At 37.6% G+C, this 25,198-nt stretch overlaps 1 protein-coding gene across 7 annotated transcripts in view; it reads left to right on the forward strand.

Moving 5' to 3' along the window:
• Positions 1 to 25,198, forward strand: part of MARCHF8 (membrane associated ring-CH-type finger 8) — a 139,969-nt gene that overhangs the window by 83,877 nt on the left and 30,894 nt on the right. For all 7 annotated transcript variants that reach the window (XM_063710128.1, XM_063710127.1, XM_019035238.4 and 4 more), the window contains one exon: positions 21,642 to 21,692. In XM_063710128.1, coding sequence (XP_063566198.1) covers positions 21,642 to 21,692 — 51 coding nt within the window. The remainder of the gene's footprint in view (positions 1 to 21,641; positions 21,693 to 25,198) is intronic.

Genomic DNA, 25,198 nt, shown 5'->3' on the forward strand with positions numbered 1-25,198 from the left:
AATATTATGATTCTAATCATATGTTATATGTAACTTTTAAAAAGCATTTAATTTATCAGTCTATATTAGAAAGGCTTGGGGAACTATAAATCCATTTTTTCATAACTTTGGGGGTGAATTTTCAGCTGCAGTGTGTGCTGCTGAGCAGCGCTAAGCAGGGCAACATATTCCCCATAGACATTTGACTCTCAGAGGAACCAAAGGGGTCATCTTCATTAACTCTACTCTCCTCCTCCTTCCACTTCCACATAGTCCACTTTATAGAGGAAAAAGCTGAAATCCAGAGACCCTAGATGAATGGCTTAGAACAAATGGGTGGCTGTTATGGTCTTGTGCTTGGTTGTCTCATATTTTCTAGTTGCTTGTTAACTTCATTATTGCCACAATGAGGTTTAAAAAAGAAAGCAGTGGTGGAAACAGATAATCACATTACTAGAAATTTGGACTATATTATTATACTGAAGACAAATATTGATGCATTTTGACGTTACTTTAAATAAATTACCTTAGTTTGTTGAAATATAGTTTTATAAGAAGTAAATTTTCCTGTCTTGACTTCTGCGATGTAATTGTTTTTTTCCTGAGTTAAAATTGTAGTGACTAAAATACGTACTAAATTTTATTTCAAAATTGAACTTCTTGTAAAATGGTACTTTATGCCATTTTTGTTATTCCTTAAGATGACTTGGCTTTTCCTTTTATGTTTGAGATAGATGTAGATTATGTCATAATTTTCCCGAATCTATTTTACTAACTGTATTAGTCTGCTTGGGCTGCCATAAGAAAATACCATAGACTGCATGGCTTAAATAATAGAATTCATTTTCTCAAAGTTCTGGAGGTAGGAAAGTCTTAAGATCAGGGTCTCGCAGTGTGCAGTTTCTGGTGAGGCCTCTTGCTGGCCTTCTCTCTATGTCGTGACATGGCCTTCTCTCCGTGCACAAGCTGAAAGCATCTGTAAGCTGAATAATTCTAGTTTCCAACCTCCCGATGTTAGAATTTGTTTAAAAATTTGAGAGACTGTACTACTCTATCCCATTCTGTCTTCTCCCTACGCTACTCTTCAAGTCAGGCACGTATGAGGTGTTTAGTCTTCTTTCCCCAGAATCAGTGGTTACAGGCGTTGTTCAGCTGGGCACAGCAAGAGTGTTAAAAGTTCCTTAAAGTTCTTAAGTTTGCTCTGCTGCACGTTTTCTTTAGGAATCTCAGATTGGATTTTTTAAAGCCTCTTGTTACTAGTGATCTTAAGGCTAGGAAGCTATGCCAATAACTCTATATCAGATTTCACCTGTTTTATTTATAAGAATTCCTCATTTCTTGAGGTCCCTAAAATATCCTAAGACTCATGGGCCTCCCAGGAAGTGGCTTTTCTTACTCACCTGCAAGGCTGGGAACTCTGTAAGCCAGTTTTTCCAAAGAAGGCTTTGTAAGGATGACTCTGTAAAGGCAGTCTTAGTTCCTTAGTTCCAGAACACTTAAAAGTGTTTAGTCATATTTGATTGAATGAGCATCATTTTCAAATGTGAGTTTAGTTGCAAAACCAATATCTCCACTTATGTCCTAGTAAAAAAGAGGACAGATTCTTATTTAATCTACGCAAATAACTTTATTGCCCTGAAAATAGAATATTTATTACGTTTCTGAACTTTGGAGGGCTCAAGCAGGGAGAATAAGATGTTTACAAGTGTTTCATTTCAGTATACAAAAGCAGAGTCTACTAAATTATGAGTTATAGATAGCTTTAAGAAGAAAGAGAAAAGGCTTCCTTATATGTCTGGAAAATACATTCAAACAGCATCAACAATATTCCAGACAAAAGCTACAGTCATCCCTCATTAGCTCATTGAGCCATATCTAGTTAATTTTTGTTCCACTGGATGTGGGGTTAGTAGTATTATCAACCCATCGGCTTCCTCATAAGAGTCCTGGAAATTCTGACTTAGGCCACGGGTATGGTCTGAAAGTTGTTTAAGCAATGTCATTTAGAAGCCTGTGCCCCAAAGTACCTGGCATAGCCCTTTTCCATGGGGTTCTGATTCCTTCTGGCCTGTAGCTGATTGAAAAGGCTCTGAGGGAAACATCAGAATAAAACAGCAACAAATAGATGTCTGCAGATAAAAACATTTAAAATGGCTGCAGTTAATTTTTTACTGATCATTTTCAAAAAATGAAGGATCTGATGAGAGTTTGAGAAAAATATAACTGACAAGGAAATCTGGTTTCTGTGACATGCAAAACAAGATAATAAAGTCAATCAAAAAATTTTAAACAATTTAAAATGTAATAATGAACTCTATAGTTAAAGGATGTAATATTATATCTGATTTATAAAAGCAGATGAGCATAAACTTTACAGAGAAATGAATCTTGAAATATAGCAATAATCCTAGATATTATGTACCAATAATGTATCCAGAATATCAAGTGAAAAGATCTAGTAAGTCTGGAGTGGGTCCTAAGCTTCTGTATATTAATGAAACTCCATCTCCTTAGTAAATTATGTGAATCCCTAATTGAAAACCACTGGCCTAGAAGATGCTGCATTCACATTTGAAAAGTGAAGTTGTAACCAAGTTAACATTTTAAAACATAAGACTGATAACAGCTATACAGTGCAGAGTATCAGGACTTTGATAAATAGAAACTAATCATGACAGTGAGAGCATTGACAAATCTCTTCTGATTTGCTAATTCCTCCCGTGCAGTTTCATCAATAGTAACAAACACAATTATTTCCAGTACTTTTTTTTTTTTTTTTTTTAACTGTGAAAGAATAAATTTTTGTCCTCTTTCATGGGCCCTCTTATAAATCTCAGAGACAGTTTTGGGCCCAAAAGTATCTCAGATTTTTTATTTTATTTTACATTTAGGATTTGAATTTGTAAAGACATAAATGAAAAGTTACCAGGAGATTTCAACACTTAGGAATCAGATCATAGGTGCCTGAGAAATACTTTCCTACTCATTTCAAAGTGACATCCAAACATTTGAAAATAAGGTGAAGGTTACATGATTGTAAAGCATTTGGCTCTTTCATAAGTGAGAAATATTTAATCAAGGACATTGTACAATCAACATGAAAAGCACAGAAAACTATTTTGGTAAAACAGAATCTTTGTTATTTATACAGCAGATATCTTACAATCTCTTACTAAGGGCAGATCAATAATCCAAGAAAAGTTTCTAATTTCAACAGAGAAAACCAAACTCCAGTATTGTATCAGTGTAATATTTGATACTACAGGAACTACAAGCACTTTTATAAAATCTTTTTTTTTTTTTCAAAACTGAGCTAACTTTGGCCAAGGCAAGTAAAATTATCTTTTCTCAAATCTTCTACAACTTTCTATATCAATTTTTGTCCTTTACAGCTGATGTAGTTTGGATATTTGTCCCCTCCAAATTTCATATTGAAATGTTATCCCCAATGTTGGATATAGGGTCTGCTGAGAGGGGTTTGGGTCATAGAGGCGGATCCCTCATGAATGGCTTAATGCCCTCCTCTGGGTAATGCATAAATTCTCACTTAGTTCCTCTGAGATCATATTAAGAAGAGCCTGACACCTCCCTCCTTGCTCTCTTGACCTTTCGTCCTTCCTCTCACCTTGTAATCTCTGTTCTCCTTCTCCCTGTATCATGAATGGGAAGCTTCTTGAGTGTCTCTCTGGAAGCAGATCCTGGCACCATGCTTCTTGTATAGTCTGCAGAACCATGAGCCAAATAATCCTCTTTTCTTTATAAATTACCCAGCCTCAGGTATTCCTTTATAGTAATGCGAACAGACTGAGCGACCCTCTTTCTCGTTCTGGAACAACCAGCCGTTTTATTTTAGGACAAAACTATTTTTTTTTCCTTAATAAACAAAACCCATCCTACTACCTCACACGTAGTGTTGTACCTGCCTGCCACCATTGTTCTAGTAGTCTCATTCACATGTTATTGATAACTTTTAGCCAAAGTAACTTTTATTACACAGAGAAAACTAGGGAGTGGATAATTGTGAGCTGTTGCATGCCACTGTTTTAGTAAACTAGCAGAGCTAACATCCAGAGCTAACACAACTTTAACTGTGTGTACACTTTCATTGTGTACAAGTCTCAGAGTGGCAAAAATGAACACATTTAACTGATTAAAAGAGCCAAAGACATAGCCTCTTTGTAGCATATAAAAATAAGAAACAAGTATATTTGTCAGGCCTCTGAGCCCAAGCCTGCATGTATACATCCAGATCGCCTGAAGCAACTGAAGAATCACAAAAGAAGTGAAAATTTTCCACTACCTACCCAAATCCTATAAAACTGCCCCACCCCAACTCCCCTTGCTGACTCTATTTTCAGACTCAGCCCATCTGCACCCAGGTGATTAAAAAGCTTTCTTGCTCACACAAAGCCTGTTTGGTGGTCTCTTCACATGGACGTGTGTGACAATATTACATTTATGCTTAGTTATAAATGTCTCAGTATTCAGTCTTACTTAGAAATGAGATCGGTATTGAGCGCATATTCATTAGTTAATTCAAATTGATACCAGTTCGAGTTTTTAAGTTTCCTAAAGATCTTGGAAATTTGTCTTCAAGCTGATATATTGCAAGACATAATTACTGTTGAAATACAAGGTCATCAGAATAATGATTTTGTTTGGTTGAACACAAATTTACCTTTTCCATAATCTTAAACATTAAGTAGAAGTAACGCTAGTTTATTCAATCAGTAAACCTGTATAGGTTTATGATTGACGTACCCAAATAGAATAAAAGTCTATGCTTATACTTAATATTGATAAATCAGTAAAGATACAACTGTTTCTTTTAAACCATAAATATTAAACTGGTCCCATTTCCAAAGATTTGCTTTTTTTATGTGAACTTGATTTCTTAATACAGCTCAATAATTGGTTTCTTGAAAGTGTTAGATCTTCAACCTTCTTATTTTCTGGGAAATTTAGGAATATTCTGTTTATATATGTACTTATTTACCTCTATGAGTAAATCAGAATATATTACTTTAAGAGATTTCATAATGTAGATTTTATAATCTAATTTGTTATTCCCATTCTGAGGTAGAAAATTATTGCACCTTCACACATTGAAAGACAACAGCCTTTCTGAATTACACATAGACACGCAGATGCGGAAAGAGTTTATGACTTCAATTCTGAAATTTCAACTATGGGGCCGTGGCAAATACAGAATTATAAAACTCATCAGTCCGTGTCAAGGAGTTGCTGTCTTCCCAGTGAGCATGAATTCTTAATTGATTCGTGGTGAGAACAGACAAATAGACAAACAGAAAAAAACTAACAAACCAGACTATCTATAGTTGCTTACCCATTAAACCATTCACAAAGATTAGAGATTTTTATAAAATGGCCAGACCATAAAACCAAATCCCCATTGGGACATAATTTGTTGGAGGTCCCAAATTTCACAGCCATGTGGTTTGAATAGGATAGAATCACCTGTAGCTCCAGATGGCTCTAATTGGCCTAAAGCAATTAATGTTATCTTGTTCTTCAACCAGTCACTGTGGGAAAAAGTAGGGGTAGAATGTTGCTGGGATACAGAAGTTTTCTGGCTTAAACAGTAACTAGATCACATCTGGCATTAATTACAAGCCTGTGGTATTGATTAAAAACAAATAAATGGATAGCAACTTAACTGTAACAGAATTTGGCGATAGCAAGTGGGTAGTTGCAAGTAACAGACCCTAATATGTGAAATTGGCTTAATAGATACAAGTGAAGTCAGGCAGTCTCTTGCCACAGGGATTGTTTTAGGATAGTGTCTACCCCTAGGACTGGGAGTGGGGACCCAATGCTACTGAAAGCCAATGCTGAGAAGTTTAGGGCTCTTCAGGGGAAGGTAAAAGAGAGAATAGTGTTGGAAACTCTGATTTGTGATAGGGACAAACTGAGCCATGGAGGGAGCCATCAAGGCGGGTCTTGATCCTGGGCTGTGAAGTAGGCAGTCCTTCTTTCTTATTCAGGAGTAGCTGGATTAATAATATGTCTTATTTTTTGAACAGTGAGATCTTGATTAAAGGCAAGAAGGCATAAGTGCTTAATTGTATATATAATTAACAGCTCGAAATGAAGAGCAATACAATGAAATTTATGTCTCTTATAAAAGTAGAAATGCAGAATGTAGGGCCACCTTTGTAGAATGTCGGAATTGTTAGTGATCTCTGGCCACTCAGTATAAGCCCCTACTCAAGAGGAAGAGGGACGCAATAAGGGAAATACTAGTGCTAAAAGTGACAGTATTTTCAGCAAATTGGCATATTTTTCTTTTAAACATGCCAGATACACGAACATGAATCTTGACATCCTTAGCTATGATTATAGTCATTAGTATCATCTTTAAATTTAGGAAACACCATCTAGAAAGAAAATTGGCTATATTTATTCACCATGTTTACAGTATAAGAATGAAATTCATACTGTATGGTGTTTTGTTGTTAGATTCTGAGTGAGTGTCCATTCACTTAAATTTCCAATATCCAGTGCTAGCTTTGTGCTAATGGCTTGTAATTAGATAGCTGGTGTCCTGTATTGATTATCTTATACAGAAAAAACACTGGAGAAAAAACAAGGTGTATAGCACAGTGTTTTATACATCATAGGTTATTTTTTGGATCTTAGTTTTTTTCGAGACGGAGTTTCGCTCTTGTTTCCCACGCTGGAGTGCAATGGCGCGATCTCGGCTCACCGCAACCTCCGCCTCCCGGGTTCAAGCGATTCTCCTGTCTCAGCCTCCCAAGTAGCTTGGATTACAGGCATGTGCCACCTTGCCCACTAATTTTGTACTTTTAGTAGAGACGGGGTTTCTACATGTTGGTGAGGCTGGTCTTGAACTCCCAGCCTCAGGTGATCTGCCCGTCTCGGCCTCCCAAAGTGCTGGCATTATAAGCGTGAGCCACTGTGCCAGGCCAGACCTTAGTATATTTTAAAAGTTGAGATACAGCTTTCATACCATTAAATCACCCTTTTAAAGTGCCCAATTAGTAGATTTTTAGTGTATTCATAACGTTGTACAGCTGCCACCACTGTGCCAGTCCAGAACATTTTCATCACCCGAAAATGAAACCCTCTACCCATTAGCAGTCACTCCCCATTCTCCCATCCCCACAATCCTTGGTAACTGCGAATTTACTTTTTGTCTTTGTGGATTTGCCTATTTTTGACATTTTATATAGATAGAATCATATAATATATGATCTTTTGCTACTGGCTTCTTTTACATAGCATAATGTTTTCAGGGTTCATTCATATTGTAGTATGTATCAGTATTTATATCCTTTTAATGACTGAATAATATTCCATTGTATGGATAATACCACATTTTGTCTCTCCATTTATGTGTTGATGGACATTTGAGTTGTTTCTACCTTTTGGAAATTTTTATTTGTGTTTGCTTGGTATATATTTTCCCATTCCTTTATTTTACACTACCTGTATCAATGAAACGAGTTTCCTATAGATAGCATATAATTGGTTGTTTTTAATTTATTTTTAGTTTTTATTTAATTAATTAATTTATTTATTTATTTGAGACGGAGTCTCGTTCTGTCACCAGGCTGGAATGCAGTGGCACGATATCTCGGCTCACTGCAACCTCTGCCTCCCGGGCTCAAGCAATTCTCCTGCCTCAGCATCCTGAGTAGCTGGGATTACAGGCATACGTCACCATGCCTAGCTAATTTTTGTATTTTTAGTAGAGACGGGGTTTTACCGTGTTGGCCAGGATGGTCTTGATCCCTTGACCTCGTGATCCGCCCGCCTCAGCCTCCTAAAGTGCTGGGATTACAGGCGTGAGCCACCGTGCCCGGCCATAATTGGTTGTTTTTTTAAAAAGTCAGTTCTCCACATTTGTGTCCTGTAATTGCAGTGTTTATGTACACTTAATTGTTGCTATATTTATCTATTTGGAGTTTGACTATCTCTTTGCTTTTTAAAAAATGAGTTACAAAATACATACTTCTCAGAGTCTATTTAGAATCAGTATTTTGCTACTTCAATTGTAGTGTAGAAACTTCGCTAAAATATAGAAAATATATCACAACTTTCACTTTCCCCCTTTCTGTTACAGTTATCTTACATTCTACATTGCATACTTTCAGAGCCCCTCATAGAATGTATTATTATTATTATTATTATTTGCTTTCAGCCGTCAAATGTAAAGAATCAAGAGAAAAAGAATAGTCAATTGTTTTTGTCTGAATGCTTAGCCTTTCTGTTGCTCTTTCTTTATTGCTGATATACACATTGTTTTCTGGTATCATTTTCCTTCCATGTGATGAATTTCTTTTAAGCAGTTCTGTTGGTTGCTAATCTTGTTGTTACTCTTTGTCTGTGACTGTTTTTATTTCCCTTCATTCCTGAAATATATTTTCACCACATACTTAGTTTTAGGTAAACAGGTCTCTTTTGTCAGTATTTGAAAAATGATGTTACTTCTGACTACTGGCCTTGAGGGTTTCCTGATGAGCAAGACACAGTCATTTGAATCATTATTCCTCTATAAGTAATGCATCCTTTTTTTCTCTCTGCTTTCCAGGTTTCTTCTTGTCTTCATTAATTTGACTGTGGTATGCCTGGGCATAGGTTTCTTGTAGTTCATTCAGTTTTTTGAATGCATAGGTTTATGTCCTTCTCCAAACTTGGGAAAGTTTTAACAAATTTCTTCAAATATTTGCCAGCACCGTACTTTCTCGTTTACTGTTTGGAATAATTTGTAGCCATTTGGGATTGGCTTTTTAAATTAAGTGTAATTCTCTGGAGATTTCTTCCAGGTTTGTGTTTATCAATAGTTTGTTCCTTTTTACTAGTGGAGTAGTTTTCCATGGTATGCATGGACCACAGTTTTCTAACCGTTTACCTGTTGAAGGACATTTGTTTGAACAAAGCTGCTATAGACACCTGTAGGTTTTTATGTGAACATGTGTTTTCATTTCTCCAAGGTAAATCTTCAGGAGAGCAATAGCTATTTCATGTTTAATTTTTAAAGAAACTTACAAAGTTTTTTCCAGGATAACTGTCATTTTATTTTCCTGCAAGCAATATATAAGTGATCTAGTTTCTTTATATCCTCAACATTTGGTGATGTCATTATTTAAAAAAAAATTTTTAGCCATTCTGATAGGTGTGTAGTAATATCTCATTGTGATTTTAATTTCATTTATCTAATGGCCAGTGATGTTGAACATCTTCTCATGTGCTTATTTGCCATCTGAGTATCCTATTCATTAAAATGTCCCTTCACATCTTTTGCCTATTTTCTAATTGGATTTTTAAAAATGTTCAGGTCTAAGAATTCTTTCTGTATTCTAAATACTAGTCCTTAATTGGATATTCATTTGCAAATATTTTCCCCCAGGCTATAGCATTTATCTTCAGCCTTTTAGCGGGGTCTTTCATGGAGCAAACGTTTCTGATTTTGATGAAGTTTAATTGATCAGTTTCTTAAATGGATCCTGCTTTGGGTGTGTAGTATAAGAACTCTTTGCCCAACCTTAAATCCTGAAGATTTTCTCCTATTTTTTAAAATGTTTTATGATTTTAGATTATACATGAAGTCCATGAACTATTTTGAGTTAATTTTTGTATAAGTTTGAGACTCAAGTCAAAGTTCATTGCTTTGTTCCAGCATCATTTGTTGAAAATTCTCTTTCCTCTATTGAATTGCTTTCTTAAAAATCAGTTGGGCATATTATATGGGTTGATTTCTGGATTCTCTGTCTTGTTCCATTGATGGTTATGTCTGGTTCTTCACTAGTACCACACAGTAGTGATTACTCTGGCTATATATTAGTTCTTGAAATTGGATGGATGGATTTCTCCCAGTTTTTTTATTCTTTTAGGATTCTTTAGGATTGTTTTAAGTATTCTAGTTCCTTTGCCTATCCATATAAATCTTAGAATAACCTGTCTATATCTAAAAAAAAAACTTGCTAGAATTTTGATAGGAATTATGTTTAAGCTGTTTATCAATTTGGGGAAGAGTTGTCAGCTTACATTATATTGAATTTTTCATTCCAGGAACAGTATGTCTTTTTATATATTGAGATCATTTTTGATCAATTTTTTTTGCAGCATCAGCAATCAGATATTCATGTTTTACTTGATGTGCACCTAAATACTTCAGTTTTTTTAGAGTGGCTCTATAATAGTAATTGTGAGTTCTTTTGTTCATTGCTATATGTGTGTGTTATATATATGTGTATATATATATAGCAATGCAGTTAATTTTTGCATGTCTATTTTGTATCCTCTGACTTTGCTGGACTCATTCGAGGACTTTGTTGTTGCTATTGTTAATACCTTAGGATTTTCTACATAAGCATTCGTGTCATGTGCAGATAGAGATTTTTATGTCTTTCATTCTGATATATATGCCTTTTATTTTGTTTATTTTCCTAATTGTGGTGGCTAGAACTTTTGGCACTATGATGCATCAGAATAGTAGAAAACATTCAAGAAACTGGGAATAGAGGGAAGCTACCTCAACATAATAAAGGCCATATATGAAAAGTCTGCAGCTGACATTATAGTCATTGGCGAAAGTCCGAAAATTTTTCCTCTAAGATCAGGAGCAAGATAAGGTTGCCTGGTTTTGCCACTGCTGTACAACACGTTACTGGAAATCCTAGCTGAGCAATTAGGCAAGAAAAAGAGGTAAAAAGCATCAAAATTGGAAAGGAGTAAAATTATCTCTCTTTACATATGACACAATTTTTTATATAGAAAACCCTAAAGTTTCCATGCAAAACAAACAAAAAACCAGACTAAATGAATTCAGCAAAGTTTCAAGTTATAAAATCAACACACACACACAAATCAGCTGTGTTTCTATATACTAATAATGAACAATCTAAAAAGGATATTGAGAAAATAGTCCTATTTACAATGGCATCAAAAATGCATAAAATAGGAATAAACTTAACCAAAGTGGTAAAGACTTATACACAGAAAACTACAATATATTGATGAAAGAAATTAAAGAAGACATAAAATAAATGGGAAGACATCCTGTGTTTATTGGAAAACTTAATATTGTTAAGATGACAGTACTGCCCAAATCAATCTGTATATTCGGTATAATCCTTCTCAAAATCTCAGTGACTTTTGTTTTACAGAAATAGATAAATCTGTCCTGTAATTTATATGGAATCACAAGGGATCCTGAATAGCCAGAACGATTTGAACAAAAAGAACAAAGTGATGGTTTGATGCTTCCTGACTTCAAAACTTATTACAAAGCTACAGTAAACAAGTTAGTGTGGTACTGGCATAAGATAGACATAGAAACCAATGGAATAGAATAGAGAGTCCCAGAAATAAAGCCTCACATATTTGGCCAAATGATTTCCCACAATGGTGCCGAGACTAGTCAGTGAGGAAAGGGCAGTCTTTTCAACAAATGATATTGGTGGGGGTGGCAGGGGTCTGGATATTAAGATACAAAAGAATACAATTGGACCCTTACTTTACACCATGTAGAAAGATTAGCTCAAAATGGATCTAAGACTTAAAACTATAAAATTCTTAAAAGAAAACCTAGGGAAAGAAGCTTCTTGACTTTGGATTTGGCAAAAATTTCTTGGATATGACACCAAAAGCAAAGGCAACAGAAGTAAAAATACAGAAATTAGATTACATCAAAATTTAAAACTTCTGGGCATCAAAGGAAACAGTGGACAGGGTGGAAAGGCCACTTAGGGAATGGGAGATATTTACAAATCATATATCTGATAAAGGGATAATATCTAGAATATATAAAGAACTCCTACATTTCAACAGCAACAAATAATCTGATTCTAAAATGCTTGAATAGACACTTTTCCAAAGAGGATATACAAATGGCTGGTAGGCATATGAAAAGATGGTCAACATCATTGATAATTAGGGAAATGCAAATCAAAACCACAGTGAGATATCACTTTACAACCATCAAGGATGGCTGTTATATATATTTTAAAAATGTGTTGATGAGGATCTGACCAAAGTGGAACCCTGATTGTGCACTGATAATAGGAATGTAAAATAGTGCAACCACAATGGAAAACAGTATAGGAATTCCTTAAAAAGTAAAAGATAATTATTAATGTATGACCCAGCAAATCCACTTCTGGGTATATACCCCAAAGAATTAAAAGCCAGGTCTCAAAGAGATATTTGTATACCTGTGTTCATAGCAACATTATTTACAGTGCCAAAGGGTGGAAGCAATACAAGTGTCCATCAAAGGGTGAATGAATAAATAAAATATGGTACATTTATTGCATATAGTTTCACATTTGTTTTAAAAAGAAAAGGATTCTGGCTGGGCACAGTGGCTCACGCCTGTTATTCTAGCACTTTGGGAGGCCGAGGAGGGAGGATCACCTGAGGTCAGGAGTTTGAGACCAGCCTGGCCAACATGGTGAAATGCCATCTCTACTAAAAGTACAAAAATTAGCTGGATGTAGTGGTGCATACCTGTAATCCCAGCTACTTGGGAGGCTGAGTCAGGAGAATTGCTTGAACCCGGGAGGTAGAGGTTGCAGTGAGCCGAGATCATGCCACTGCACTCCAGCCTGGGTGACAGAGCGAGACTTCTCAAAAAAAAAAAAAAAAAAAAAAAAGGCTTCTGACACATGCCACAACACGGAGGAATCTTGAGGACATTATGCCAAGTGAAGTGAGCTAATCGCAAAAAGAAAAATACTGTTATGATTCCACTTGTATAAAGTATCTAGAGTAGTCAGAATCACAGAAACAGAAAGTAAAAATTTTTAAAAATATTTTGGGGGTAGGAAGATATAGGGAATTGTTTAATGAGTATAGAGTTTCAGTTTTTGCAAGATGAAAAAGTTCTGTAGATTGTGCAACAATGTGAATATACTTAATACTGAACTGTACACTTAAAATGGTTAAGATGGTGAATTTTATATTATGCATACTTTATATGATGGTGTGTTTACATTATGTGTATTTTGCCACAATTAAAATTTTAAAAAGAAATGGTGAAAGCAGATAGAATTTCTGTTAAAATTTGGGGAGTAAGCTTTCAATCTTTCACCATTAAGTATAATGTTACCTGTAGTTTTTTAGTAGATGTTTGTATTAGTCTGTTCAGGCTGCCATAACAAAATACCACAGACTGGGTGGCTTAAGTAACAGAAATTTAATTTCTCACATTTTTGGAGACAAGAAGTCCAAAATCACGTTGCCAGAAAATTTGGTTTCTGGTAGGCCTTTCTTTCTGACTTACATATGACTGCGTTTTCTCTGTACCTTTCTTTAATCTTGTCATTTACAGCTATAAATATCCCCCTAAGCACTATTTTAGTTGCATTGTGTAAGTGTGGTATTTTGTGACTTCATTTTTATGAATCTAAAATAAATTTTCTAGTTTTTTCTTGGTGAGTTCTTTTTTGATTTACTGGTTATTTCAGATTTTGTTGTTTAATTTCTCATTTGTGAATTTGGTAGTTTCTCTCTGCTGTTGATAAACAATAACATTTAACTCTAAAGTTTAACTCTGTTGTAGCCAGAATCATACTGTATATGATTTGAGTCCTTTTACATTTACTGATGTTTGTTTTGTGGACTACTCTATAGTCTGTTGTTGTGCACTTGAGAAGAATGTATATTCTGTTGTTGTTGTTGGGTTTTGTATTCTGTGGATGTCTGTTACGTCAAGTTGGTTTAGTGCTGTTCAAGTCTTTTACATAGCTCGGCTGTTCATTGTTGAAAGCAGGATTTTGAAGTCTGCAAGTATTATCTGTTTTTCACTCAGCTCTGTCAGTTCTTGCTTTATGTATTTTGTGGTTTTCATATTAGGTGCTTATATATTTATAATTATTATACCTTCATGATGGTTGACCTTATCATAGTAAAAGTCCCTCTTTAGCTCTAGTAAAATTTTCCTAAGTCTTTTTTATCTGATATTAATATAATGACTACCCCTTTTTATGGTGGTTGTTTTTGTGCTATGTACCTTTTTGCTTCTTTTACTGTAATCCTGTTTATAATTTTGAGTCTAATTGTATCTCCTGAACTTAGAATACAACTGGATTTTGTGTTTTTGTACATCCTGACAACCCTTCCTGTTGATTTGTTAATCCATTTGCAGTTCATGCTATTAATGATATGGTTTGCTTTGTTTGCCATTTTACTTTTTCTTTTCTATGTGTCTTGCCATTTTTGTTCCTGTGTTCTTCCTTTATTGCTTTCTTTTGCATTATTTTGTATTGTAATATTTTAATTCCTTAAATGATTTTTAAAAAATGATTTCTAATGCTATTTAAAAAATTATTTTCTTAATGGTTGAGGGTTTACTATATATATATATATTTTTTTTTCTAACAAAATCTTCTTCAGATTCATATTGATTTAATTCCTGTAAGACATAGAATGATTCCTCCTCTGTACCTCTATTTCTTTACTAATTATTGTTTATACATATCTATTTATGTTACAAACCCAACAATACATTGTAGCAGTTATTAGTTTATTTAACTGTCTTTTAAAGACATAAAGGAAAGGAGAGCATTATATGTTTATACAGTTTGTTATTTTAAAGTTAGCACTCCTTATTATCTTCATTTGTTTCAGTGTAGAGTTTCCATGTGATATCATTTCCTTATGCCAACCTTTTATAGTAGAAGTCCCTCTTTATCTCTGGTAAAATTTTCTGAATTCTGTTTTGTCTGATATTAGTATAATGATGACAACTTTGTACCCACCTATCTCGTATTACTATTAAATACATTACATTTCTTTATGTTATAGGTTTAACAATACAATTATAAACATAGTTTTTATATAATTCCTTTTTAAATTATTTAAGAAAGGAAAATATATATGCAAAATATATATGCATTTATATTGTCTTATAGTTACACAGTTACTTTTGACTACTGTTTGGCAGTACATGCTTTCAACTCAAAGAACTTCCTTTAGTATTTCTTTTCAGGTGCATCCACTTGCAATGAATTCTCTGAGTTTCTGTTTATCTATGAATGTATTTTTCATCTTCATTTTTGAAGATAGTTTTGCTGAATATAATTATCTTGGTTCACATTTTTTTTCTTTGAGTTCTTTATGTCCTTCCACTGTCTCTGGCCTCCCTGGTTTCTGAGGATAAGTCAGCTGTTAATCTTTTTGTGGTTCCCATGTACCATGGAGAATATGATGAGTCATTTATTTCCTGCTGCTTTTAGTTTTTCTTTTCCTTTCTCCTTTCTTTTCTTTTCTTTTCTCTCTTCTCTTCTTCTCTTTTCTTTTTTCTCTTTTCTTCCTTTCCTTTCTCCCCTCCCCACCTTCCTGCCTGCCTCCCTCCCCTCCCCTCCCCTCCTAACAAATTAAGAGATAAGAAAGCTTGTGATAATGTTTGTGTAGATGGGAGTGTCTTTTCCTCTTCTTCATGGCCATAAAACTCCTCCTAGACAGGGGAATTATGGTATGTTTACTCTCGATCTCCTTCCTGGGAGTAAACCGTTGAAGAGGGAATTTATGGCAGCCTCATTTGTCACAGTTTCTGCTTTTAATCATATAAGGGAAGTATGGAGAGGGCTTCTTCCTGCATTCATTGAATATCAGATGTCTTCAGCTTAAAATCATGATTATGTCAACTCTGAGTTTTGAATGGGTCCTCACAAAAGCATCAGATCAGAAGAGATTTAATACATAAACAGATGCAGGAATCTAGCTGTCTTCTATTAAACAATGAGATTTATAAAAATGTACAGGAGTGCCACTCTGCTCACTAATTTTTTTTTTTTGAGAAAATAGTTAAACTTCATTGAAATGTTATTTATGTTAACTGGGTTTATTACTAATGCTAAATGAATTAAGAGATATAGTTTTTACGCTGTCAGTTTTAATGTCTAATATTGCAAATATCCATAGATAAAACCCTACATAATCCAAAGGTTTTGGGAGTCCTTAATCTTTTTCTTTTCTTTTTTTTTTTGAGATGGAGTTTTGCTTTTGTTGCCCAGGCTGGAGTTCAATCGCGCGATCTCGGCTCACTGCAACCTCTGCCTTTCAGGTTCAAGCAATTCTCCTGCCTCAGCCTCCCAAGTAGCTGGCATTACAGGCATGTGCCACCACGCCCAGCTAATTTTTGTATTTCTAGTAGAGATGGGGTTTCACCATGTTGGCCAGGCTGGTCTCGAACTCCTGACCTCAGGTGATCCTCCCACCTCGGCCTCCCAAGTGCTGGGATTACAGGTGTGAGTCACCACGCTTGGCCCTTAATCATTTTTTACAGGATAAAGGGGTCCTGAGACCAAAAAGTTTCAGACTTCTAGTAACTATCTTCTTCATAGTCCCAAAGTGAACTGCTTTACTTCGTGGTATTATGTCTATATTCCAGGCTGGATGAGGGAGGAGGAATTCCAGAGAAATGGGCAATGGCAATATCAGGAAAGCAAAATGTTTTCCCAGGAAATCTTTAGTTAATTTCTTTCAAAATAACTTCTTATATATTTAATATTTTTCCTTAACTGCAAAGTAGTGTGGAAAAGTGAGAACTTTTAGCTGGGTTTGTTGCTGCTCAGGACAAAGTCAGGGTTCTTTTGGTGGGGACAAAGGGAGATAGGTATTGAGTATGTAGTTAGCGGTGTTCATTGCCCACATATTTTGTCTGTTTTTTTAAGGACCAGTCCTGGTCAGAGTTTCAGGAAAACCCCACATTATGAAGTCCTATTGTTTGACTCTTTCATACAGAATCCCAAAAACTCGCTTAGGCATCTCAGCTCGTTGTCTTCTTGATAATTATTGGTTTCTACTTTCCAGGGTGTATTTGGTCTATGTGAGTTTTATGCCTTGGCTCTACCCACAAGTACATTCTGTTGGGAGCCACATGTGGACTTGTGAAAAACATCATTGACAGCACTGATTAAATTGTAAAATGTGCCTTATTCTTCAGCAGAGCTTCTCTTTATCTTTGTGATCTGGTAGCTTCTCACATTAAGAAAACTTTGTTTTCTCACACCCTCAGACTCAGTCTTTCCCAATCTGTACCATTGTGTTTCCTGATTGCTTTATTTGTATTAACTCAATTGTGGGCTTACAGCCATCTTTTACATAGGAATTTACTTTTAAAATGGTCATGATTTGCTTTTTAAAACATGAGTCATAAATTGGGTGCAGTAGTATGCCTGTAGTCTCAGCTACTTGGGAGGTTGAGGTGGGAGGATCACTTGAGCCCAGGAATTAGAGACTGTAGTATGACATGATGGTACTCGTGAATAGCTAGTGTCCTCCAGCCTGGACAACATGGCAAAACCTGTCTTAAAAACAAACAAACAAAACTCATAGACTTTATTGATTTTTCTGGTTCAAGATTTGGAATGAAAACTTGCACCTCAAACTGTGGTCTGGGGACAGCAGCATGGGAGTCACCTGGGAGCTTTTTGGAAATGCAGAAATCTCAGTCCCCCCTAGATCTAACAAACCACAATCTACATTTTAGCAAGATCCCTAAATGATTAGGTGTCCAGAGTTGGAGAAGCACTGGCTAAAGGAGAAAACAAATGAAATCTAGAGGGCATGAGGCTGTGTTCTGAGGAGCTCTCATGTTGAATGTAGATGAAAAGAGCCCACCAGAGAGATGTGGAGATGAAAGCCAGGGTAGTGTGTGGCATCTCTTAGTACCTTCTCTGAGGAAGGAAGGAAGATGCAGCAAGGCTTCCATCTCTCCTGGGGTCACAAGATGGTGGTATCCAGTAAGCAGTGACTGAATGTGTTAAAGAGCTGTAAATAATTTGCCAGGGTTTTTATTACTTGGGCATTGAAGCTTAGTTTGGGCTTGAACTGGAACTTTTTTCTCCTTGGTATGTCTAATTCCACTTCTTTACACTGATGCTTGGCAAACTTTACTTCTCATTCAGAACCAAGGTACCATTCTGACTACAGGGCAGAGTGGTGTCACACTTCCACCTTGATATACTTTATGTATGTGCTTCTTTTATGTCATTCTTAAGCTCTTCCCTAGTTTGGACATTTCTCACCAAAACACTTTTTCACAGGAGTTCAGTGGTAATACACATTGAGCGCCCCTAATCCAAAAACTTGAAATCCAGCATGCTTCAAAATCTAAAACTTTGGAATGTCAGCATGACACTCAAAGTAAGTGCTCATTGTCACCTTTCAGATTTTGAATTCTCAGATTTGGGATGCTCCACCAGTAAGTATAATGCAAATATTCCAAAGTCCAAAAAACTCAGAAATATGAAACAGTTCTGGTCCCAAGCATTTCAAATAAGGGATTCTCAATATTATCATTGGCACATGGTTAGGAGTGAGATTTTGGTCCATATTCTATGCCTGACACAGTTGTTCGCACATAGTAGTTGCATAGTAAATAAGTGTGGAAAGAATGACTGATTTGAATGAGTTTTGGGATTTGCTTTCTGGAAAATATCTCTGATGTTGTCCTGCACTATATATTTTAAGTCCAAATAAATGGACATCTAAAGAGCAGTGTTTAGGCTGGGCGCAGTGGCTCACGCCTGTAATCCCAGCACTTTGGGAGGCCGAGGCGGGTGGATCACGAGGTCAGGAGATCGAGACCATCCTGGCTAACACAGTGAAACCCCGTCTCTACTAAAAATACAAAAACTGAGCCGGGCATGGTGGTGGGCGCCTGTAGTCCCAGCTACTTGGGAGGCTGAGGCAGGAGAGTGGCGTGAACCCGGGAAGCGGAGCGTGCAGTGAGCCGAGATTGCACCATTGCACTCCAGCCTGGGCGACAGAGTGAGACTACGTATCAAAAAAAAAAAAAAAAAAAAGAGCAGTGTTTATTGGGGGAAAATAAAAGATGATCTGGTCTGCTGGAACTGAACTGTTAAGATCCTACCAAGTAGTGGAGAAGCAACCCTAAATATTGACAGGTTTCAGGCTTTAAAACCCCTGTGTTTTCTAGGGCTTGTTATTTGTTTGGTTTTACCAATGTAAAATATGAATTGTTCTAACAAGAAAACAAAATAAAAGCTTGCATTATCAAATTTATTTCTTAAAGGGTAAGGAACAGCTTTAGCTCTCAATCTGGGTTTATAATGTTAACTTAGCAGGTAGTTCTCCCTCACCCCAATATCCATTCTCTGTTGAATAATTAATGTCAAAAAGGTCTGAGGATATGATTTATTAGCTTCTCTTAGTACTTGTGAACTTCTCTGTAGATTTCCAGATGGTGTCAAACCAGCCATTCCTTGTGAGGTAGTAAGTAATGTAGCAGTGGTTATAATTGGCTTTCTGTACAGATAATCCAAGGCCTATGGTGTCTTTGTTTGAACTTAGTAGACTACACTAAAATTTAATAGTAAGTCACCAGTAGCTTGGCCTTAAAATTGGGACTCACAGCAGTGCCCTGTGTTTACCTATAAGTACATTCTTGACTAATGAATGAAACTCAGATTACTTGTTCTCTGGACAGAGGGCTTTCATTCCCAGTGAATGAATGTGTGAATAATATGATTGAATTAAATTGCTAGTTAAACTTGGTCTTTTTTTGTTGTTGTTGAGACAGAGTCTTGCTCTGTTGCCCAGGCTGGAATGCAGTGCAGTGGCGTGATCTCAGCTCACTGCAACCTCTGCTTCCCAGTTTCAAGCGATTCTCCTTCCCTCAGCCTCCGGAGTAGTTGGGATTATAGGCACGTGCCACCATGCCCGGCTAATTTTTGTATTTTTAGTAGAGACGGGGTTTCACCATGTTGGTCAGGCGGGTCTCAAACTACTGACCTCAGGCAATCTGCCCGCCTCAGCCTCCCAAAGTGAAACTTGATCTTTTAGAAACATTCTTTGGTAACATTCTCCCAACACTTTGAGCATACTTTATAATTTACTAATTGACTGCCTTAAGATGAAGAAACAGGTCAGGTATGGTGACTCATGCCTGTAATTCCAGTCCTTTGAGAAGCTCAGATGGGAGAATTACTTGAGGCCAGGAGTTGAGCCTGGGCAGCATAGCAAGACCCTGTCTCTATAAAAAATACTTAGTCAGACATGGTGGCACATGCCTGTAGTCCTAGCTGCTCGGGAGGCTGAGGCGGGAGGATCACTTGAGCCCAGGAGGTTGAGGCTTCAGTGAACCATGATTGTGATTGTGCCACTGCACTCTAGCCTGGGTGACAGAGTGATCCCTGTCTCCACAAAAAGTATTTAGTCAGAAATGTTGGCACATCCCTGTAGTCCCAATTCCTCAGAAGGCTGAGGCAGGAGGATCACTTGAGCCCAAGAGGTCAAGGCTGCCATGAACCATGATCATGCCACTGCACTCCCAGCCTAGGTGACAGAGCAAGGAAATACAACTAAGATCTTCTCTTCCTTAGGCAATAGTTTTTGTTACTCATTTGGGTTTAGAGCAAGAATGAGTAGATTCAGGAAAATGACTTTATTTTTAAAAATCAGATTTGTGTTTAGAATGTTCACTTTTTTTTTTTAAAAGAAAGTCATAGGATGGAAGATGATCGTAGTTGTTTGAGGGTTGCCATAACAAATTGCCATACGGAAGGTGGCTTAAACAACAGAAATTTATTTTCTCATAGTCTGGAGGCTGGAAGTCCAAGATCAAGGTGGCAGCAGGGCTGGTTTCTCCTTGGCTTGTAGATGGCCATCTTCTCCTTCTGTGTTCACATTGTCTTTTATCTGTGTGTGTCTGTGTCACAAACTCCTCTTATTACAAGGACACCAGTCCTATTGGATTAGAGTCCACTAGGATTAGAGTCACCTCCTGAGTAGCTGGGACTACTGTTGACCTCATGTAAACTTAATTACATCTTTAAAGTCCCTATTCCAAATAGTTATATTCTGAGGAAGAAGGAGTTTAGGACATCAACATCTAAATTTTCACAGAAGGGAGGGGAGGGGAATACACAGTTTAGCCCATGATAGTTGTGTATCAGGGAGGTCAACCTAAAGGCAAAAAGGCCAGGTGGGACGTTATTCTTCAAGAATTCTAGCTGAGAAATGAAGAGAATCTAAACTAAAGCATTGTCAATAAAAATGAAAATGAGTTGTGATTGAGAGGAGGAAGAATTTGATACAAGACTATGTGACTGAATGTGGAGGGGCATGAGAGGAAGGAGGCTAGCATGGCTCCCAGATTTCCCTGCTCCAGGAGGAGAAACTGAGTTGAAGGAGATGTGAGGTGTGTGATATCCCTATTGAGTATTCAGCACTTTGTTAGCCAGACACCCCAGGGCTGGTCAGCTGTCCTACTTTCTTCACTCTTTCACAGTGACTCCTCATAATGTGGACTGTGTCACATACAACTGAGCATGCAGCCTCTCCACTTGAAATGTGTCTTAAGACACTTATCACCATCTGAACTTTCACGTGAAGTGTGACTTAAGACACTTATTACCATCTTATTTTGACAGTGAATTCTAAACTCTTATTTTTTCCTGATAATAAAAAATTAAATCTTTTAAATAAAATGTTAAATCCTTTAGGACAGGGACTATTGTTTATTCATTTTGCCCAAATGTGCAATATTTACTGCCTGGCTACATACATCTAGTATATAGTAGGTTGTGCTTTGCAAATTCTAGTTCAGGGAATGATTTGTCAGTAGAGTTGTTATGATCAATTACTTGTTTGTTGCATATTTTAATCAAAGATTGATAATTAAAACCTGTTTGATTTTCTTGCAGCATGAGAAGACTTTGGGACATTCCATGAGTCATTCAAGCAACATTTCTAAGGTAGAGTGCCACTGAAAAATGTTATTTATTACCTTGAGTCTTTTCTGTTCTTATGCCTTACATGTGTTTATACTCTTTTTTTTTTTGAAAAGACATTAGAGTTCTTGATACATTTCTGTAATCTGTTCTGGGACCATAAGAGGTATGTGGCAGTTACGTTTTTCTGCTAAGGCAATTTTGAGTGTGTGTTGAGGGAAGTGACTTCTGGGAGAAAATTCCATTTTTTCCAGAAAACCATATACTTTAAGGCAGAAGAAATCTCAGGCACAGGAGAGTCTGTTGCCACAATTAGGAATATATTTGACTGAAAGTAACAGAAAGCTAACTATGATGACTTACATAATTATGGATTTATATGATTCATTTGACAAGGTGTCTGGAGGCAGGTGATCCAGGGCAGAGTTGCTCACAGATTGTAGTGCACCCGATTCTGTGGCTGTTCGGGGTGCCACTGTGTAACCCGCACGGACCTAGGGGAACTGAACAAGGGGTGAAGGCGGGAATAAAAGACAAGAGACAAAAGAGTATATTTGGAAGAAGGAGGCATCTTGGCTCTAGTGGACAAGGGCCCTGAGCTTTACACAGCCCTCCATATTTATTAGGCAAAAGAGATAGTGAGAAGGCGGGTGGAAGAAGGGGTCAGCTGCTCAGTCTAGAGTAGGCTTGCAAGACTGCATTCCTCGAACAAAAGGTTCTAGATGTTGCAGTAGAGAACCTTGGCGCCAGGGAGTGATTGCCTCCAGCAAACCTTCTGTTGGCAGGAGCAGTCGGCCGGATCAGTCGTGAGTTTGCTCATATCCCGCATTCATGATGAACGGTTTGCTGTTTGATCATATAGTCTCCAGGGGAATGCTGAGTTGGTCACGTCCCATGGGTCTTCGGCTCCCTGCAACAGATGTTGCCAGGGACCCAGGTTCTTTCCTCTCTGTGCTATCTCCTACTTGACACATGGTCTCACGATGAGAGCTGGACCTTCAGGCATTGTGGTTGTGGCCTTGGCAGGAATTAGAGGAATGATCAAGGATTAACAGGTCTGTTAGCTGAGAGTCACCATTTTCAGCAGGAAGGCAAAAGTTGTCCCACAAGTCCCACCTGGCCGCCTGAAATCTGCTTACATCTCCCTGGCCAGAACTGGATCACAGGCCACCTCTAGCTGGAAGGCAGCTAGGGAAAGGAGGGCTTGGGAAGTGAATCAGCCATCCAACAGCATCTCCTCACCTGTGGTGTGGTCTTTTTAGCACACCAGGAGCACACTGGGTGCTAGGGTATGGCCTGGGAACCAGCAGAGTGTATCTGATGCAGTGAGCTTGCTTCCAGGCAGTGCTTCTCTCTCAGCCCAGACATTGACTCTGGCCAACCCCTTCGCCATACAGTTATGGCCATGAAAGTTCTTTGTAAGGGTGGACCTTTTCCCCATGTTTTTGGCATATGGCCAAACACAACACAGATTCAGCTGGGAGGATTTGAACAAGTGACAAAATCTATCTGCTGTCTCAGGCCTCCTAGATACTCTGAAATGAACAGTTTCATTATATGCCATTTTAATGTACTGACTACACATATGTTTTCATTCAGGTCACCTTATTTTTTTAAGACTAAAAGTAAACTCTGGCAAACCTTCTTAAGACATTCGTCTGTTCTTAGGCATATTTGTAATCTAATTATATTATTCTTCTGCTTAATTTTGCATTAAAAATAGGAATGCCTTTCACAAAATATTTTTTCCCATCCAACCTCCATTTCTTTTCTTTTGCTGTCCCTTCGGCCAGGAATGCTGCAGTGCTAGAACTATGCAGTGGTGAATTAAATGTGTTAAAAAACGCTCAGTAGCACATGTATGTCGCCTTGCCCTAGTAGCCAAGGGCAGTTCTGAAGGAGGACATCCTATGCTTTAAATATGTACCTGTTCATTCATGGATTTCAGTCACATTTTATTTAAAGGAAACTTCTTCCTGTAGTTAAAAAAAACTTTGCAAACCACCATCTTAAAAAGTCTAGAGGAAAGGCTATTGTCCTGGCTTGGGTTGTGGGTATTTTGAGCTTTGTAAGGGTTTTGGAATTAACATGGATGATGGTTTACTAGCCATGTGATTTTGAAAAAGGACATCTCTCTGAGCTTTAATTTAGTTATCAGTAAAAGTAGGGTAAGCCAGGCGTGGTGGCTCACACCTGTAATTGCAGCAATTTGGGAGGCCGAGACGGGCGGATCACCTGAGGTCAGGAGTTTGAGACCAGCCTGGCCAACATGATGAAACCCCTTCTCTACTAAAAATCCAAAAAAATAGCCAGGCGTGGTGGTGCACACCTGCAGTCCCAGCTGCTTGGGAGGCTGAGGCAGGAGAATCGCTTGAACCTGGGAGGCAGAGGTTGCAGTGAGCTAAGATCACACCATTGCACTCCAGCTTAGGCAACAAGAGCAAAACTCCCGTCTCAAAAAAAAAAAAAAAAAAAAAAAAAGTAGGGTAATAATACAATCTTCAGGGTTGTTCCAAGTCTTGGGATTAACATTTGCATGGAACCATGGGGCAGCTCACCCATTACACTGAGCCAACAAACCTGACTCTTGTCAAAGTTCGTTGAATCCTGGTGACCTTAGGTTGATTGGGCCAGGACAGTTCATTTAATGGTAGCTTTATTATTTATTGCTGAACAATGGAGAACCACACATTATTTTTTCCTTCTTGCATACATTTTTTTTTAGACAGAGTCTCTCTCCGTAGCCCAGGCTGGAGTGCCGTGGTGCAATCTTGGCTCACTGCAACCTCCGCCTCCTGGATTTAAGCAGTTCTCCTGCCTCAGCCTCCTGAGTAGCTGGGATTACAGGTGCGTGCCACCACGCCCAGCTAATTTTTGTATTTTTAGTAGAGACAGGGTTTCACTATGTTGATCAGGCTGGCCTCAAACTCCTGACCTCCTGATCCACCCGCCTTGGCCTCCCAAAGTGCTAGGATTACAGGCGTGAGCCACCGTGCCCGGCCCCTTCTTGAATACATTTTTACTGTGTGCTGTTTGTGACTGGACACTTAGTGTGTCCAGTGAGTTCCGGGATGCTTACTATGGTCATTGGAGTGTATCTGAGTGGAGTGAGCCTTTAGAACATTTGATTACTCACAGAACTTCCTGGTTAACCTGTCAACGTGAAATTCTGTTGCAAAGTGTACCCTTTTGTAACGAAGATAGTAAGCATGCTGTATAAGGTGGTTAGACATGAACCAGTTCAGTGGGACCAAGGAAGGGAGGGCAGGCCCCCTGTGGAAGATAACTGTTTTTGAGAAGACAGTTTTTTTATTGGAGTATTTATTAAATGAACCTGCTGTTTGAAGCCAGCTTTAGGCCGTGACATGTAAAATCGTATCTTCAGTATAGCAGACATACTCTTGAGATTAAAGGAGGCCACAATGTGGACATACTGTATGCTACCTGAAATCCCCGTTGTCTCTGTCAGGAGACTTTTTCTGCTGACTTTTAGACCCCAGCTGGGGTCAGCACATGAGCCAGTCACTGCA

This window comes from Gorilla gorilla, chromosome 8 (genome assembly GCF_029281585.2).
Source record: "Gorilla gorilla gorilla isolate KB3781 chromosome 8, NHGRI_mGorGor1-v2.1_pri, whole genome shotgun sequence".
Taxonomy (NCBI): domain Eukaryota; kingdom Metazoa; phylum Chordata; class Mammalia; order Primates; family Hominidae; genus Gorilla; species Gorilla gorilla.